This window comes from Emiliania huxleyi (genome assembly GCF_000372725.1).
Source record: "Emiliania huxleyi CCMP1516 unplaced genomic scaffold EMIHUscaffold_34, whole genome shotgun sequence".
NCBI lineage: Eukaryota > Haptophyta > Isochrysidales > Noelaerhabdaceae > Emiliania > Emiliania huxleyi.
In genome coordinates, this window is record NW_005199443.1 from 592677 (window position 1) to 607079 (window position 14403).

General features: G+C 62.7%; 4 protein-coding genes across 4 annotated transcripts in view; all 4 read right to left on the reverse strand.

The window, feature by feature from the left end:
• Positions 1-537: 537 nt before the first annotated feature.
• On the reverse strand, positions 538-4741 carry LDH1 (D-lactate dehydrogenase; the record flags this gene model as incomplete). The annotated part of the gene is made up of 16 exons (XM_005773385.1): positions 4705-4741; positions 4338-4446; positions 3933-3962; positions 3813-3864; positions 3444-3471; positions 3203-3236; positions 2366-2425; positions 2049-2104; positions 1948-1981; positions 1705-1788; positions 1474-1491; positions 1271-1315; positions 1181-1204; positions 955-999; positions 823-879; positions 538-600 (listed from the first exon to the last, which is right to left on the reverse strand). Coding segments are annotated over exons 2-16 (720 nt in total), but the record flags the coding sequence as incomplete, so codon positions are not given.
• Positions 4742-5051: 310 nt separating this feature from the next.
• EMIHUDRAFT_208111 (hypothetical protein) lies at positions 5052-5547 on the reverse strand (the record flags this gene model as incomplete). Its single annotated transcript, XM_005773386.1, has 2 exons — positions 5052-5170; positions 5256-5547. 2 exons carry the CDS (start codon positions 5545-5547, stop codon positions 5052-5054), a joined length of 411 nt encoding a protein of 136 aa, XP_005773443.1.
• Positions 5548-9033: 3486 nt separating this feature from the next.
• Positions 9034-10339, reverse strand: EMIHUDRAFT_208114 (hypothetical protein; the record flags this gene model as incomplete). Its single annotated transcript, XM_005773387.1, has 4 exons — positions 9034-9079; positions 9507-9790; positions 9874-10031; positions 10126-10339. 4 exons carry the CDS (start codon positions 10337-10339, stop codon positions 9034-9036), a joined length of 702 nt encoding a protein of 233 aa, XP_005773444.1.
• A 3248-nt stretch (positions 10340-13587) lies between these two features.
• Positions 13588-14403, reverse strand: part of DSL1 (Centromere/kinetochore protein zw10) — a gene marked incomplete at both ends in the record, with an annotated part of 4357 nt that continues 3541 nt past the window's right edge. The window contains 3 exons of the mRNA XM_005773388.1: positions 13588-13878; positions 13969-14046; positions 14199-14333. Coding sequence (XP_005773445.1) covers positions 13588-13878; positions 13969-14046; positions 14199-14333 — 504 coding nt within the window. The remainder of the gene's footprint in view (positions 13879-13968; positions 14047-14198; positions 14334-14403) is intronic.

Genomic DNA, 14403 nt, shown 5'->3' on the forward strand with positions numbered 1-14403 from the left:
GGCCGTTGAAGAGGAACATCGCCTTGTCGGGGATCACCTTGGCGAGACGTGGGGAGACGTGGGGAGATCTGGGGAGATGTGGGGAGATCTGCGGAGATATGGCGAGACGTGGGGAGATCTGGGGAGATCTGGGGAGATCTGGGGAGATGTGGGGAGATCTGCGGAGATATGGCGAGACGTGGGGAGATCTGGGGAGATCTGGGGAGATCTGGGGAGATATGGCGAGGCGTGGGGAGATCTGGGGAGATGTGGGGAGATGTGGGGAGATGCGGGGAGATGTGGGGAGGTGTAGGGAGATGTGGGGAGACGTGGAGAGACGTGGGGAGATGTGGGGAGATGTGGGGCGATGTGGTAAGATCTGCGGAGATGTGGGGAGATCGCCCTGCCGGGGAGCACCTTGGCGAACGGGATCGGCAGCGCCTCGAACTTGAGCTTGAGGTCCCACGCCTGGAGGACCCGAGATCGCCCGAGATCACCCGAGATCGCCCGAGATCGCCCGAGATCGCCCGAGATTCGGGCTCGGGCTTGAGGTCCGCGCGCCATCTTTAGAGTCGGGCCGATGCCAACCACGCGGATGGCCCAGCAGATGATGCGGCCCGCCTAGGGTTGGGGTGAGGGTTGGGGTGAGGGTGATTAGGGTGAGGGTGATTAGGGTGAGGGTGATTAGGGTGAGGGTGATTAGGGTGAGGGTGAGGGTGAGGGCGAGTGTGAGTGTGCGTGTGAGGGTGAGGGGTGAGGGGTGAGGGGTGAGAGTGAGAGTGGGTGTGAGTGTGTGAGTGTGTGAGTGTGAGCGTGAGGGCTAGAGCTTATGATGCCGCCCGCCTCGTCGACGGCCTTGACCGAGTCCGCGTCCATGTACTCGCACGAGGGCGGCATGTCCTTGACGCGCGAGAACAATGACTCCTCATCGTAGTTATGAGTACTGCTTGTGATGTTGAGTATGGGCGGCATGACCTTGACGCCGTTGCCGAAGTTGACCTCCGCCTTCACCTTGTGCGCCTGCGCTGTGTCGACACGCCAACACATCAGGGCGGTGCAGTGAGTTCAGAGCACCGCGTGAGCGCCACGGATACGAATACAACGAATACAGCGGAGTCCAGCTGGATACCGTTGAAACGTGTCCTCTCGAGTGCTAATCGGAAGTCCAAGACTACGTACTCCGCTTCTAGGGCTGGTGCGCCGTGGCCAGGTCCTTGCACGAGACCTAAAAAAGAAATACGTCTCCGCCGACGTGCTGCCGAATAAAAGAAATACATCTGGGCGACGAGACCCAGAGCACGTCGGCCGACTGCGGCTTCTCGAACGTGTCGTGCACCTAAAAAAGAAATACGTCTCGACTTCAGCACGTATTTCTTTTTTAGGTAAGGACTGCGGCTTCTCGAACGTGTCGTGCACCTAAAAAAGAAATACCTGGGGTTCAAGAGGTATTTCTTTTTTAGGTAAGGACTGCGGCTTCTCGAACGTGTCGTGCACCGACGCGAGGATCATCACCTTGGTGGTAATAATGAAGAGTGAGGCTTCACGACACTAGTAACTCATACTGCTACTGGATCACAAGAATGACGCGAGGGTAATCAACTAGGTAAGGTAAGGTAAGGAAAGGCAAAGTAACTTCTCCACACACATGAGGTGGTGGGGCAAGGGGGCGGCAGGCGCTCGGCCGCTTTATTGATTCATCGACCAATTCACTCATTAATGAATCACCTTGCCCTCGGAGCGGCAAGCGCTCGGTCCCTTTGTGTCCGCGTTGAAGCGCGAGACGGACTTGTCCAGCTGGCACACTTCGTCCTAAGGTGAGGTAAGGTAGGGTAAACGTCTCCACCACACACGCAAAGTGGTGGAGCAAGGGCCAGGAGCCAGGCAGCCCTCGCATCTCCACACGCGGTCACGGGCAGAAGATGGCACGGCATTCAACGTGCAAGGCCCAGTGCGCGTGGGTGAGCAGACCTTGTACGACGTCTGCGACGCGGGCAGGCGGCACCTAGGTGCCATACCTCCAGAGTCTCGACTCCAGCGTGGGTTCGGTCCCGTGGGGCGTGTGGGAGCACTTCGGGTCGACGTCCGCTTGCGAGAGCGACCCCGCCTCGAGCTTGCTGTAGAGCTCCTACGGGGGGGTGAGTACGCCAGCCTCAGGGCGGGAGATCTGGGGAGATCTGGGGAGATAAGAGCAGCAGCCTGCGTGGTGAGTACGCCATCCTCAGGGCACGAGTGCGGTAGCGTGCAGCGCAATCAGAGCGCCGCGTGAGCACGGGTGCGTGCGAGGAGGGGGGGAAACAGCGGAGTACGGCGGAATACGGTTGGATGCTTGTCCCCTCGAGCGCTGCTTGGAATGCAAGAACACGTCTTCTTTTCTAGGGTAGAGCGCCTTGCCCGACCCCTTGAGGCCGAGCGTGTTAGTGAGCTGAACCTTGCCATGCTTGTCCACCTGCGGACACACTGGCGAGTTGGCTAGTATGGGAGGTGAAGAACGGCCAGAGGCTCGGGGGGTGAAGAACAGCCAGAGGCTCGGGGGGTGAAGAACGGCCAGAGGCTCGGGGGGTGAAGAACAGCCAGAGGCTCGGGGGGTGACAGCCAGAGGCTCGGACTGGACACCCAGCGCGGTATGGGTGGACGCTGGACAGGGGATGTGCTCGGGCAGAGTGCGTCGCCGTTCTTCTCAGCGGAGTCGCTAAAGCGGCTCCGGCGCGGTGTGCTAGTGTGCTAGTGTGCTAGTGTGCTAGTGTGCTAGTGTGCTAGTGTGCTAGTGTGCTAGTGTGCTAGTGTGCTAGTGTGCTAGTGTGCTAGTGTGCTAGTGTGCTAGTGTGCTAGTGTGCTAGTGTGCTAGTGTGCTAGTGTGCTAGTGTGCTAGTGTGCTAGTGTGCTAGTGTGCTAGTGTGCTAGTGTGCTAGTGTGCTAGTGTGCTAGTGTGCTAGTGTGCTAGTGTGCTAGTGTGCTAGTGTGCTAGTGGGCTAGTGGGCTAGTGGGCTAGTGGGCTAGTGGGCTAGTGGGCTAGTGGGCTAGTGGGCTAGTGGGCTAGTGGGCTAGTGGGCTAGTGGGCTAGTGGGCTAGTGTGCTAGTGTGCTAGTGTGCTAGTGTGCTAGTGTGCTAGTGTGCTAGTGTGCTAGTGTGCTAGTGTGCTAGTGTGCTAGTGTGCGCCAGTCCACCCCTCGCCGTGCCGGTGTGCTGTGAGAGAGGCTGAGGCGGGTCTTCTACTCTTGTCCACCGACGCGTACAGCAGCCGCTCCGTGTACACAGGCCTAGAGAAGAGAAACACAGGTGAAAAGAAACACACCGACGCGGACAGGAGCCGCTCCGTGTACACAGGCCTAGAGAAGAGAAACACAGGTAAGAAGAAACACACCGACGCGGACAGGAGCCGCTCCATGTACACAGGCCTAGAGAAGAGAAACACAGGTGAAAAGAAACACACCGACGCGGACAGGAGCCGCTCCATGGGCACAGGCCCCTTCTTGGTCTGGGTCCCTCCCGAGCCTGCGTGAGGGAAAGGGGGAGAGTGAGGCGTGTTGCGGTGCATACGCAAACATGAGGGCGGGAGTACGGCCTTGTGCAGTGTACTCAGAGCACCGCAGGAGTACGAGGGAGGCGCATGCAGCTGAATGCGGCCGAGTACGGCCGAAGTGTCCTCTCGAGCACTAGCTGAACACAAGACTGCGTCTTCCGCTTCTAGGCCTCGAGATACGGGGAGATATGGGAGATACGGGGAGATCTTCCGCTTCTAGGGTGGAGGGCCACGCGGCCGGGGCGAGGTACGGGGAGATACGGGGAGATACGGGGAGATATGGGGAGATCTTCCGCGTCTGATGCTCCCGCGCCAAACGCGATGCCCGCGCCGGTGCTCGGGTTGAGGAAGATGGAGCCGAGCACCTGTCATTAGTTACTTAATAATTGGTTTGTTAATTAACAGGCGGGTTGAGGAAGATGGAGCCGAGCACCGAATGCGACTCTCGGCCGAGCGAGGCGGCCTACGGTGAATAATGATCACAATAACAACAACATCAACAACAATACTAACATAACGATTAGTCCGAGCGAGGCGGCGTAAGGCGAGGTAAGGGGTGATAGACTTCGCCAAACACACGCGGTGGAGGGGCAAGGGCCGGGCTAAGCCCTCGCGACTCCACGTCTAGACGACAGGAGCCGCACGGCATTCAAAGTGCAAGGGCCCGGTGCGCATGGGCGAGCGGTGTGTGCGAGGCGGCCTTGGTGAGCACGTCGTAGATGCCCGCTAGAGACCCCTGGTGTGTGTGTGTGTGTGTGTGTGTGTGTGTGTGTGTGTGTGTGTGTGTGTGTGTGTGTGTGTGTGTGTGTGTGTGTGTGTGTGGTGTACTGTGCAGTACCTTGGTAAGCACGTCGTAGATGCCTGCGCCAGCGAGGCACACGACACGCTCCCCGCCGTCGATTGGGATGATCGAGTTGAGCCGGCGCATGTTTAGCACGACAGTGGGCCTGTCCGGGTCATCTCGGGTCACCTCGGGTCGTCTCGGGTCATCTCGGGTCATCTCGGGTCATCTCGGGTCATCTCGGGTCATCTCGGGTCATCTCGGATGCTCTCGGATGCTCTCGGGCCATCTCGGCTGCTCTCGAATGATCTCGGGAGATCTGGGCCGATCTCGGGTGATCTCGAGTGATCTCGGGTGATCTGGGCCGATCTCGGGTGATCTCGAGTGATCTCGGGTGATCTGGGCTGATCTCGGCCGATCTCGCCTGTCAAGGGTGGAGCCCGCTCCGCGAGGCACTGACCTACGGTGGTGTGCATCCGCCAGCATGAGGGTGTGCAGTCGGTGTTGTGCGATGTGTACTCAGAGCACCGCGAGAGCACGCGGGGCTGCGAATACAATGAACTCAGCGGACTACGGCCGAGTGCAGTCGAGTACATGCCCTCTCGAGCGCTAGCAGGGAGACAAGAAGACGCGTTCCGCTTCTAGAGACGCTGACCCGCCGGTGAGGCCAGTGTTTGCGCCCTGCGGGAGGACGCAGACGTCCGCGTCGACACAGGCCTGCATTACTCATTCATGACTCATTCTTAGGCACCTCGCGGACGAGGGCGGTACTCAGTTTTTAAGAAGTAGCTGATGATGAATTAAGACGCAGGCCTGCAGCACCTCGAGCGCCTCCTCGATCGTCCCCGGCTTGACCACGCAAAACGCCTTGCCCAGCCCGATCCGTGCGCCTGCGACAGAACTGGCGTCTGTTTTTTGGGAAGGGATTGCGCGAGAGCTACGCGATCCGAACTCTGCTCTCTCGTTCTGGCGCACCGTTTTGCTCGACGTCATGAGACACGTTTCCCGAGCCGACGATGCCCTCCAGCTTTGGTCTGAGCGCCTGCTGCGCGTCTGTCAGCGGCCGCGCGTCGCAGCACGCGCACGCGTTGAAGCCGGAAGGTAGCCTCCTGTTCCTTTGCTCGTTGTCGGTGGAGCCAGCCCAAAAGCCAACGGCGAGAGCACCCGCAGCCCACGGCAAGCTGCCGGCTGGCGGCCGGAAAGCGCGCGCGGTGGTCGACGATGCTGCCCTCGATGCGCCGAGCCAGCTGCGGGTGAAGCGGCGCATGGGGCACCCCACGGGCACCGCGACGAACGCGACCGTCGGCCGACGACAACAAGGCTAAAATGAGAAAAAGGCCGCGCATGCCTCGAACTCCAGCCAGCCATGCTCGGGGGGGCCTTTCGTTTTGCATCAATGCGAACTGACAGACGGATCCTGCCTCACAGTGTCCTCCATCACAGGGCTGACCGGCAAAGCGGTCAACGATCGGCACGGTGTGAAGACAGCCATGCCTGCCATCTGTTGCCGCCGCGCCGCCTTACCACCGACCCTTACCGTGCCGCGCCGCCTTTACACACACACCTTACCTCGTGCTCGACTGAGTTTGCGCTGAGAAGTGACCCGAGCCGCCGGGTGCCCCGCAGCGGCCTCGCCGGGCCAGAAGAACCGGTCCGCGAGTGCTCCGCAGCAACCTCGCTGAGCCAGAACGTCGGCTCGCGAGGTGGGGTGCTAGTATGAGCCCGATCCGTCGTAGAGTTCTTGCGCTTCGGCGGTTAGTGGTGCACTAAGCTCCGAGAAACCCTTCGGGTCGCTCCTCATCGCAAACCCTGTCAGCAGAGTAGATAGATAGGAAGGCGAAACACAGCAGAATACACTGAAAAATCCGGCACGGATGATGGGAAGCCGCGGCGGGGTGCCTTCAGAGTGGCTTCATCCCCGTGCCGCCGGACAAAGCAGATCGCCGATAGTCGCGACGCAAGCTCCCGAGAGCGGCGCAACTTGCGAGCAACATGGCCATCGGTGAGGTCGATCTCAGCGGCATCAAATCCGCCTCGAAATCATGGCCACCCCCTGGGGCGAAGATGGCTATCTTCAGGCGCCGCCCCAAAGTAGAGGGATAGAGCCCGCTCCCACGGAGCAAGTTCTTGCGCATGCCGTTGTACGCGCCTGCCTGCCTCTGCAGTGTCAAGCCCTACATGGTCAAGCAGATTCAGATCTGGGAGAAGGAGATTGGGAGCATCAAGTGCATCGAGGCAAAGCTCGACGCATAGCGGCGTGCAGCCGGCGGCGCAGCCACGCCTTGTTGCCCGAGAGGGCCTCGCCACGCTCGCCCAGCTCCTCCTTGAGCTCCACCACCTTCATCGCCACCAGATCCTTTTACCTTTCGCATCGCCGCCGCCGCAAAGAGCCCCGGGCTCAGCGGCTCAGCGCCTCAGCCTCGTGCTCAGCAGCGCCCTTATCAATGTGTGACAAACTTGTAGCGCTACATGTGCATGCACATGGCACATGGACATGGACATGGACATGGACATGGACATGGACATGTGCATGCACATGTGCATGTGTTTGGACACACACCGGCGGGCGCTTTCGAGGCGAGCGGCATTTTTCTAGGCATAGTGTGCAGGAACTACTTCTGCCGTTTGCGGCGTTTGCGGGACGGATAGCTAGTACTTACTGCACCCGGCGCGCAGCGCCGAAGAAAAACTTGAAAAATGCTAAAAGTTGGGCGCTCCGAGACGACCAAAGTGGTAAAAGTCGCACTCTCCCCTGACCCGATCAAAAGCGTAAAAGCACCCGAGGCTCCAGAAACCTAACCCTCAGACTATGATGCTTTGCGTCTGGGGGGGCGACCCCCCCATCTTTGTTTACCGAATGCGTCTCTGGATTAGAGTGCGTCTAGTAGGCCTCCTACTTAGACGCTCGCTGTCCTCGGTATGCTCGAGCATCCTAAGATGCGCGAGTCTATATTAGTTGCTCCGCGCATCCCGAATTGCTCGCGGCATCTCCGATTGGCGTTGCTGTCTCAAAAGACGCGCCGTGCATACTGTGAACAGCGCGTGTCTCAGAAGACGCGCGCATATTTTGAACAGCGTGTGGATCTCAAGAAATACACGCACGTATAAAAACAAAAAAGAAAACGAAAATCGGTGTGGCGAGCGCTGCGCGGCGGGCCGTGCCCCCGGCTGTGCGCCGCGGCTGCTGCGCTACTACTCGCACAGCCGCGGCGCGCCCACCCGAGCACTCGTGGGTGGGCGCCCTATAGCCTCTCCGCGCAACGTGCTGGGGCACGGACAGCGGCTCTCACGTGTGGCAGCGGCAGCAGGCCCACCGCTGCACCGACTCACACTGAACAGCACGCACAGGACACAGTCACAGAACACTGCCCCTGACGCCACTCACGGCCACGGGCTACTCAGACTTGGACACAGGCACCTCGCTTAGCACTCCGTGCACGTGGCTGCCGGTTGCCGTCACCAGCGCCGCTTCCTGCCCAGATCAAACACCTGCGACGTGGCGGAGGCGATGAGCGGCCCGCGGTCGCCGTGAGAGCGCGCGTGGTGGGCGACGGCTCACCGATCGAGCGGAAGCGGTCACGCTGTGGGGGCGGCGGAAGCGGTCACGCTGTGGGGGCGGCGGCGAGGCGGGCAAGCCACCCGCAGATCCCCAGAAGGACGCCGTCGCGAGGTCGAGGGCGGGCGGCGGGGGCGGCGAGAGCGAGGCGCGAGGCGCGAGGCGGTGTTGGCGGCGGCGGTGGCGCGGGCGGCGGCGGTCACGGAGCGGGGGCGAGAGGGTGGTGGCGAGCAAGACACCCGTGCGCGCTGCGCGGTCGCCGTTCTGACTCACATGCCTGCGGACAGCGCCGACGGGTGGTGAGGAGGGCGGCGAGCCGGCGGGCACGGTGTGCGCGCGGTCGCCGCGCGCTGGTGGGCGACAGCTCACCGAGCGAGGAGCGAGGAGCAGGAGCGAGTCGGGATGCCCGGTCCCTCAAATCGCCAAGTCAAACAAGAAAAACCGCGCCTGGCCGACTCTCGGAAGTACGCTGTCTTCCGTGTCTAGGCGCACGCCCACGCCCTCAGCCTCGAACTGGCCCCGCTACCTGCCGCGCAAACTGGTTGGTGGGGGGGGGAGGCGGCGTCGCCGTCGGATCGTCGTAAGCAGTGCATGCAACTTTGGTCTTTGCGCCCAGAGCTCGTGGCGCGAGCAGATGCATGCGCGGTGCTGAGAACCTGGTTCTCCAGGAGGGGCAGGCCGCGAGGAGAGACCTCACACGAGCACTCAAGGCAGGGCCCCCAGGGGGTGCCGAGAGATCACACCGCCTTTTCGTGCTCCCTGGCTCCCTGCTCCCCCCTCGGTGCCCGGTGCACCCGACACACGGTGTCTCCTGAGACGCTTCCCTGTCCAAGTATAGTAAAATGTGATCTAGTATGCAAGTGCCATCTCAGAACAGCTGTGCATCTATAGATGCTTGTGGCGTCTAAGATGGAACGCGTAACAAAAGACACGGCGCGGCTATCTCCAGGACAGCCATCGCATCCTAGAATGCCCTGTGTACCCGAGACACATGGTATCTTTGAGATGAAAAGTGCGTCCTAGAATGCGTTTTTGCATTCTAGGACGCATCGGTAAACAAAGATGGGGGGGTCGCCCCCCCAGACGTTGCACACATCGGTCATCGCGAATCGCGTCGATTCCTTTTCGCGTGAATATGCGCCTCGGCCTGTAACTTTCTTTTTCTTTCACAACGTGGTGGCTAATAGGCGCGCGCCCCTAACCGAGTGGGATCAGCACCGGCGTCGCCCAAATTAACACCCCCCTCGATGAGAGGGAATGACTCCCGCGATTCAGCACAGCTCCGGTTCTGCCCCTCCTCTCAAAACGCCGCCGCCGCCGCCGCCCCATTCTCAGGGCTAGCCACCACACCCAGCGCCGCCGCCCCGCCCTCCGCCCCCTCGCCGCCCGCTGCCACCTCCGAGCCCGCCTCCTCCTCTGCCTCCGCCTCCGCCTCCGCCGCCGCCGCCTCCGCCGCCGCCTCCACCGCCGCCTCCGCCTCTGCCGCCACCGCCGCCGCCACATCCGCCGACGGCCGCTGCGCCGCTGCCGCCGCTGCCGCCTCGGCCGCCGCCGGAGCACCAGTCGCCGGCGCGGCGGCGGCGGCGGCGGCGGAAGTGCGCGTCGCTGCAGCGGCAAGTTTCGTGCGGCGGCGAGGGAGAGAGTGGAGGTACCCGCAGCCCACGCCGCACCCGAGGCAGCCCTCGCCTCCCCAGTCTTTGGAGGGAGTGATGGTCACCTCGCGCACCGCCTCGGTCCTGCTGCTGTACACGTACAGGCGCACCGGCCTGCCGCAATTGTACGCGACAATCTCGCCAAACTCGTCGGGCCCGTCATACAGCAAGTCGCCCACTCCGAGGATGTAGTCATTGAAGGCGTCGAGGCCGGCGGCGGAGGCGGGGGAGGAGGGGTACACGTCGAGCACGTGCAGCGTGTGCTTCTCGAGCGGCCGCGCCACGTCGAACCGAATCGTGACCTACGGAAAGAGACGAGGGAAGTCTGCGCGGAGAACAAACAGAGTCAATGACGGCGAGGCTGGCTGTGGCGGGTCGCACACACCCCGAGCAGCCCGGCGCCGCCCCAGTTGGCGGTGGGGCGGATCACCGTCTCGCGCGTGCGCAGCGTCTGCGTGTTGAAGACGGTGCACGGGATCTCGCCTCCGACCGAGTCGCCGATCATCTTGACAAAGACGCCGTCGTCCGAATCGAGCCGGATCCCTGCGGCGCGCGCGTGGCGGGCAGGGAGCGCCGGTCAGCCGAGGGCGATGGCGGCGGGCAGCGGGCGGGGGGGGGGGGGGGGGCAGGCTGCGACTGTCGGCGCGCAGCGGATCTGCGGTGCGGCCGGGCCGGGCTTTGCCGTTCGCGACGACGACGTAGTCGAGGATGGACTGGAGGCCTGCGAGGTCACCTGGAGAGTTTGCCTCAACGCGGTGCACGCGAAAGCCGTACTCCTGGTCAACCACACCCTCGAGGGGCGGCTCGTCGCCGTCGCTCGCGCGGCTCTCTGCGCTCGGTCCGGAGCCCATCGGAAAAGTGAGCGAAAAAAACTCCCCGAAAAAAATCACCCAGCGGCTGCCTGTTCTCGAGGTTCTCGAGGAGTGGGAGTCAGAAATGTGGTCCTTGCGCGAGGGGAGCTCGATAGACTCGAGGGGCCAGGATACGCCGCGAGGAGGACGGAGTTGCGCCGAAAGGCGAAAGAAGCCGCGAGACAAGGGACCGGCAGGCGGCGGAGGAAGGAGAGCTTCACAGTGTAGTGGTGTGAGCACACCAGTACTAGCAGACACACCTGCCTTGGCGGGCCCCGCGCTGGCAGCGCTCGTCCGCGCTGGCTGGCGGCGCTCGCCCGCGCCCCCCCTAACGAAAATCTCTCGCGACCCCATACACGCATGCACATCACCCCTCCCCTCGTGAGTGCCCTCTCCTGCCACGCACGTGCGCCTCCTGCGGCGTGTGTATTGGCTCCCGGTGATCTCGCGGACGCTCAAGATTCCGGCGATATGACGCAAGTGCCCTTGTCCTGCTGCAACGCCGAGAGCCCGCAGTAGAAGCCGAACACGCAGGTCTCCCTCGTATAGCCACCCATTCCAGCATCCGTGCCATAAGTGTTTGTGTGGTTGAAGACCGCCCAGCACTGCTTCCCGTTCGGGAACGGCCTCACCCCCCAGTCAACGCCGTTTGCCTCTGGTAGGACGGTCCTCACGATGTAGGCGCAATTCGTCCTCGTTTTTGCAAGACCAAGGCTGCTGAACTCGTTGTCCACATTTTGTTGCCATCCGGAACCGAGGGCCTCCCCCGGCCTCCAGCCCCCGACGCAGCAGTCCTGAGCAGGGTCTGCGGCGGCGTATGTCGGCTCTTGGTCAACGAATGGGCAGCTGTAGATGTTGCCGTCGAGCGCGTTGGGTGTGTAGGGATTCAGCGGGTCCCAGGTCCACTGCGGGGGCTTGAGGCCAAGGGAGTCACTTGGCGCGAGAGAGCTGTCGCGGTTGTATGCGCCAAAGTAGGTCACACCGCAGCCGCTGTACACGCATTCGCAATGGGAGGCGCAGCCGTTGTTGTCGGTTCCGTACGAGACGCCATTGAGAGTGATGCTCTGACCTGTCGCCAGGTATGTCGGTATCAGAGTCCCTGTCCCCCAGTGCCCCCCCACGCCGTTTGTGCGGGCGCAAAGCTTCGAGCCGGTGCTCGAGGTGATTGTGTGCGACGGCTCGCATTGGTCGACGCACTGCTGAACGCACTCCTCCCTCGTCCAAGTGGGGCAGTAACGACCTCCAGTGGCCAGAACGACGGCGGTGGGGGCTCCGACTATCCATCCCTGGTGCCAGTTCTGGCCGCTCCCGGCCTGGCATAGCTGAGCCCCAGTCATCGGGTCGAGATCGTCGGGCGTGCCGTCGCTGTCTGTGTCGGCCGTGCCCTCTTCGGCGTCGGGGATGCCGTCTCCGTCCGAGTCGGGGTCGACGGGGTCGGGGATGCCGTCGCTGTCGGTGTCGGCGTCGGGCGGTGAGGGTGAGGGAGAAGGCGAGGGCGAGGGCGAGGGCGAGGGCGAGGGTGAGGGTGAGGGTGAGGGCGAGGGTGAGGGTGAGGGCGAGGGTGACGGCGAGGGCAAGGGTGAGGGTGGTGTCGGCGTCGGGGATGGCCGCGGCGGTGGCGGAGGGCAGAGAGCCTCCGAGAGCTGGCGTCGCTGCTGAGCCTGCTGTGGCACTGAGATCCGGTCTGTGGAGGACGCGTCGATGAGGCCGGATTCGGTCTTGTCTTTAGATGCGGGCTCGCCCTTCGCAGCGTCGAAGCGCGAAAAGGCAAAACGCGTTGCATGAGCAGTCTGCACTTCGTAGTCCGAGGCCGTGCCCTCGATGGCGCCCTCCGCCTGGGCGCTGGTCGTATAGTGGCCCGACCACGGGTAGAGGTCCTTCTTTCCGTGCCGCGCGTGGAAAGGGGCGGCGTAAGACTGACCGACGATGCCGTGAGGCCTGTTGCGAGATGGCGCGTCTCCGCGCGCGGAGAAGCCTAGGTCCAGGCGGTGCTCGGGTCCCGCGATAAGGCAGCCTTTGCAGCTTTGCATGCCGTGCACCGTCACTGTCCAGTTGCCCAACTCGAAGGTGGCGCTCGAGTAGGCCATGGCCATCTTGAGGCCGTAGCAGGTCTTGTGGCCGCGTCTGCCGAACCGGAACGGGCGGCCGACGCAAGTTCCATTGATGACCTGCCAGCCAAAGTTGGTCTCGCTGAGCTCGGACCCCCAGAACGAGGCTTTCGCGCTCCTCTGATTGGCAAAGCGCGCGACGACGTGCGCCTCTACTAGGAAGGAGCCATTGACTGTGAGCGCCCCGTCGTGGATTGTGAAGACCGCCTCCTGAATTTTGACGTTGACCGAGAGTCCGGGCGCAGAGAGGAAGTTGTAAAGCACGTTGTGGCGGCCGCGAAAGTCGGCCTGGCCGCCGTGCGCAAAATTGAGGTGCGGGTCCTGGAACGCGCGGCTCCCGAAGCTGTTCAGGCACGGCTCAGCCATATTTCATCACGTAGTTGTAAAATTCATTACGTAGCGCGAGCGAGGGCAAAAGCGGGCTTTGCATTTGGACGATATCCACGCATTTATTATTGTCGCTTTTTATCGACGGCCCAAAAGTTACGCGGCCGCGCAATTCATTTTTACTTTGAGTTTACTTTTTGTCGGATGGGGGATGTCTCAATCAGTCGAGCTAGTCCTTCCCCGGTCGCCTAGCCTCTGCGCTGTCTGGCGAACGCCTGCCTGTATGCCATGCGCGCGGACCACGCTTGCGTGGATACGTGGCTGGCAGGCTGACCCGTGTGCGGGGTAACCCGCGCACGGGGAAGCTTCACGGGTTCGAGCCGTCAAATTAAGCAGCGGAGGTGTGCCGAGGGGGACCGCCGGGCGGTAAGTCAGTCAGTCGTCGTCGCCCGGCGCTGCTTGCTTGCAGCACCGTGGCGATGGCGCCAAGAGGTACCCGGGTACCTCTTTTCCGCGCGCCGGCCCCCGCAAGGCGCGCGATCCTACACAGTCTAGATAGGAAGGCGAAACACAGTCCGACCAAGACGTGCAACGACTGGGACACCAACCAACGATCGCCGTATACAGTATTCGCTTCAAAGATTCTCTTTCAACATTCAAGCAGCAGCTGATTCATTTCAATAGCTGTACGCGTTTTCCGGGCACACGTGCCGCCGCGGTATCTCGGTCGATCGGTCAATGGATCGCGCGGTTGCATCTCCACCCAAACCGGCACGCATGGCTCTCAGTCATCGATGGCAGTCCACAGTCGATCTACAGCGCCGCCTCGGCCACGAGGGCGCGGTGCATCTCGCGCGCGTTGGCGAGGAGCGCCTCCTCGTTCCAGATCGCGCGCAGCAGCACGAGCAGGTCGCGCGCCGAGATCGCGTCGAGCTCGCCCTCGCCCCACCACGCCACCACCTCGGCCAGCCGCGCGTCGAGTAGCCGGCCGAGCTGGCGGCAGCGGCGCAGCGACGGGACGAGGTGCTCGCAGCGCCCGTCGAGGGGGGATCGCGCCGCGGCGGAGAGGAGCTGCTCGCAGGCGGGCAGCAGGAAGGAGAGCACCTTGTGCAGCGCGCGGGAGATGTGGGGAGATGTGCGGGAGGGATGGGGAGATGTGGGGAGAGATGAGGAGAGATGGGGAGAGAGGAGCACCTTGTGCAGCGCGCGGCTGTCTCGCTCGGAGATGTGGCGGAGGGCGACCAGGCTCTCGTACAGCGGCCGCAGGACCGCCTTTGCGAGGGAGTGGGCGCTCGTTACAGGGCGGGAGAGTGCAGGGAGATTGCAGGGAGATTCAGGGAGCGTGGAGTGCAGGGAGAGTGCAGGGAGAGTGCTGGGAGAGTGCAAGGAGAGTGCAGGGAGAGTGCAGGGAGAGTGCAGTGCACTGAGATTGCCTCGGCGAGGCGTGAGACGCTCGACAGCGCGACGCCGCGCGGCAGCGTCTCGCACCACTGCGGCCGCAGCAGCGCCAGCTCGCGCACCAGTTGGTGTGTCGCCCGCTGCGCCGCTGCGCCCGCCGCCTAAGGGAAGGGAAGGTAAACTTCTCCACACATGCGAGGTGGTGGGGCAGGGGCCGGGCTAGTCCCTTGC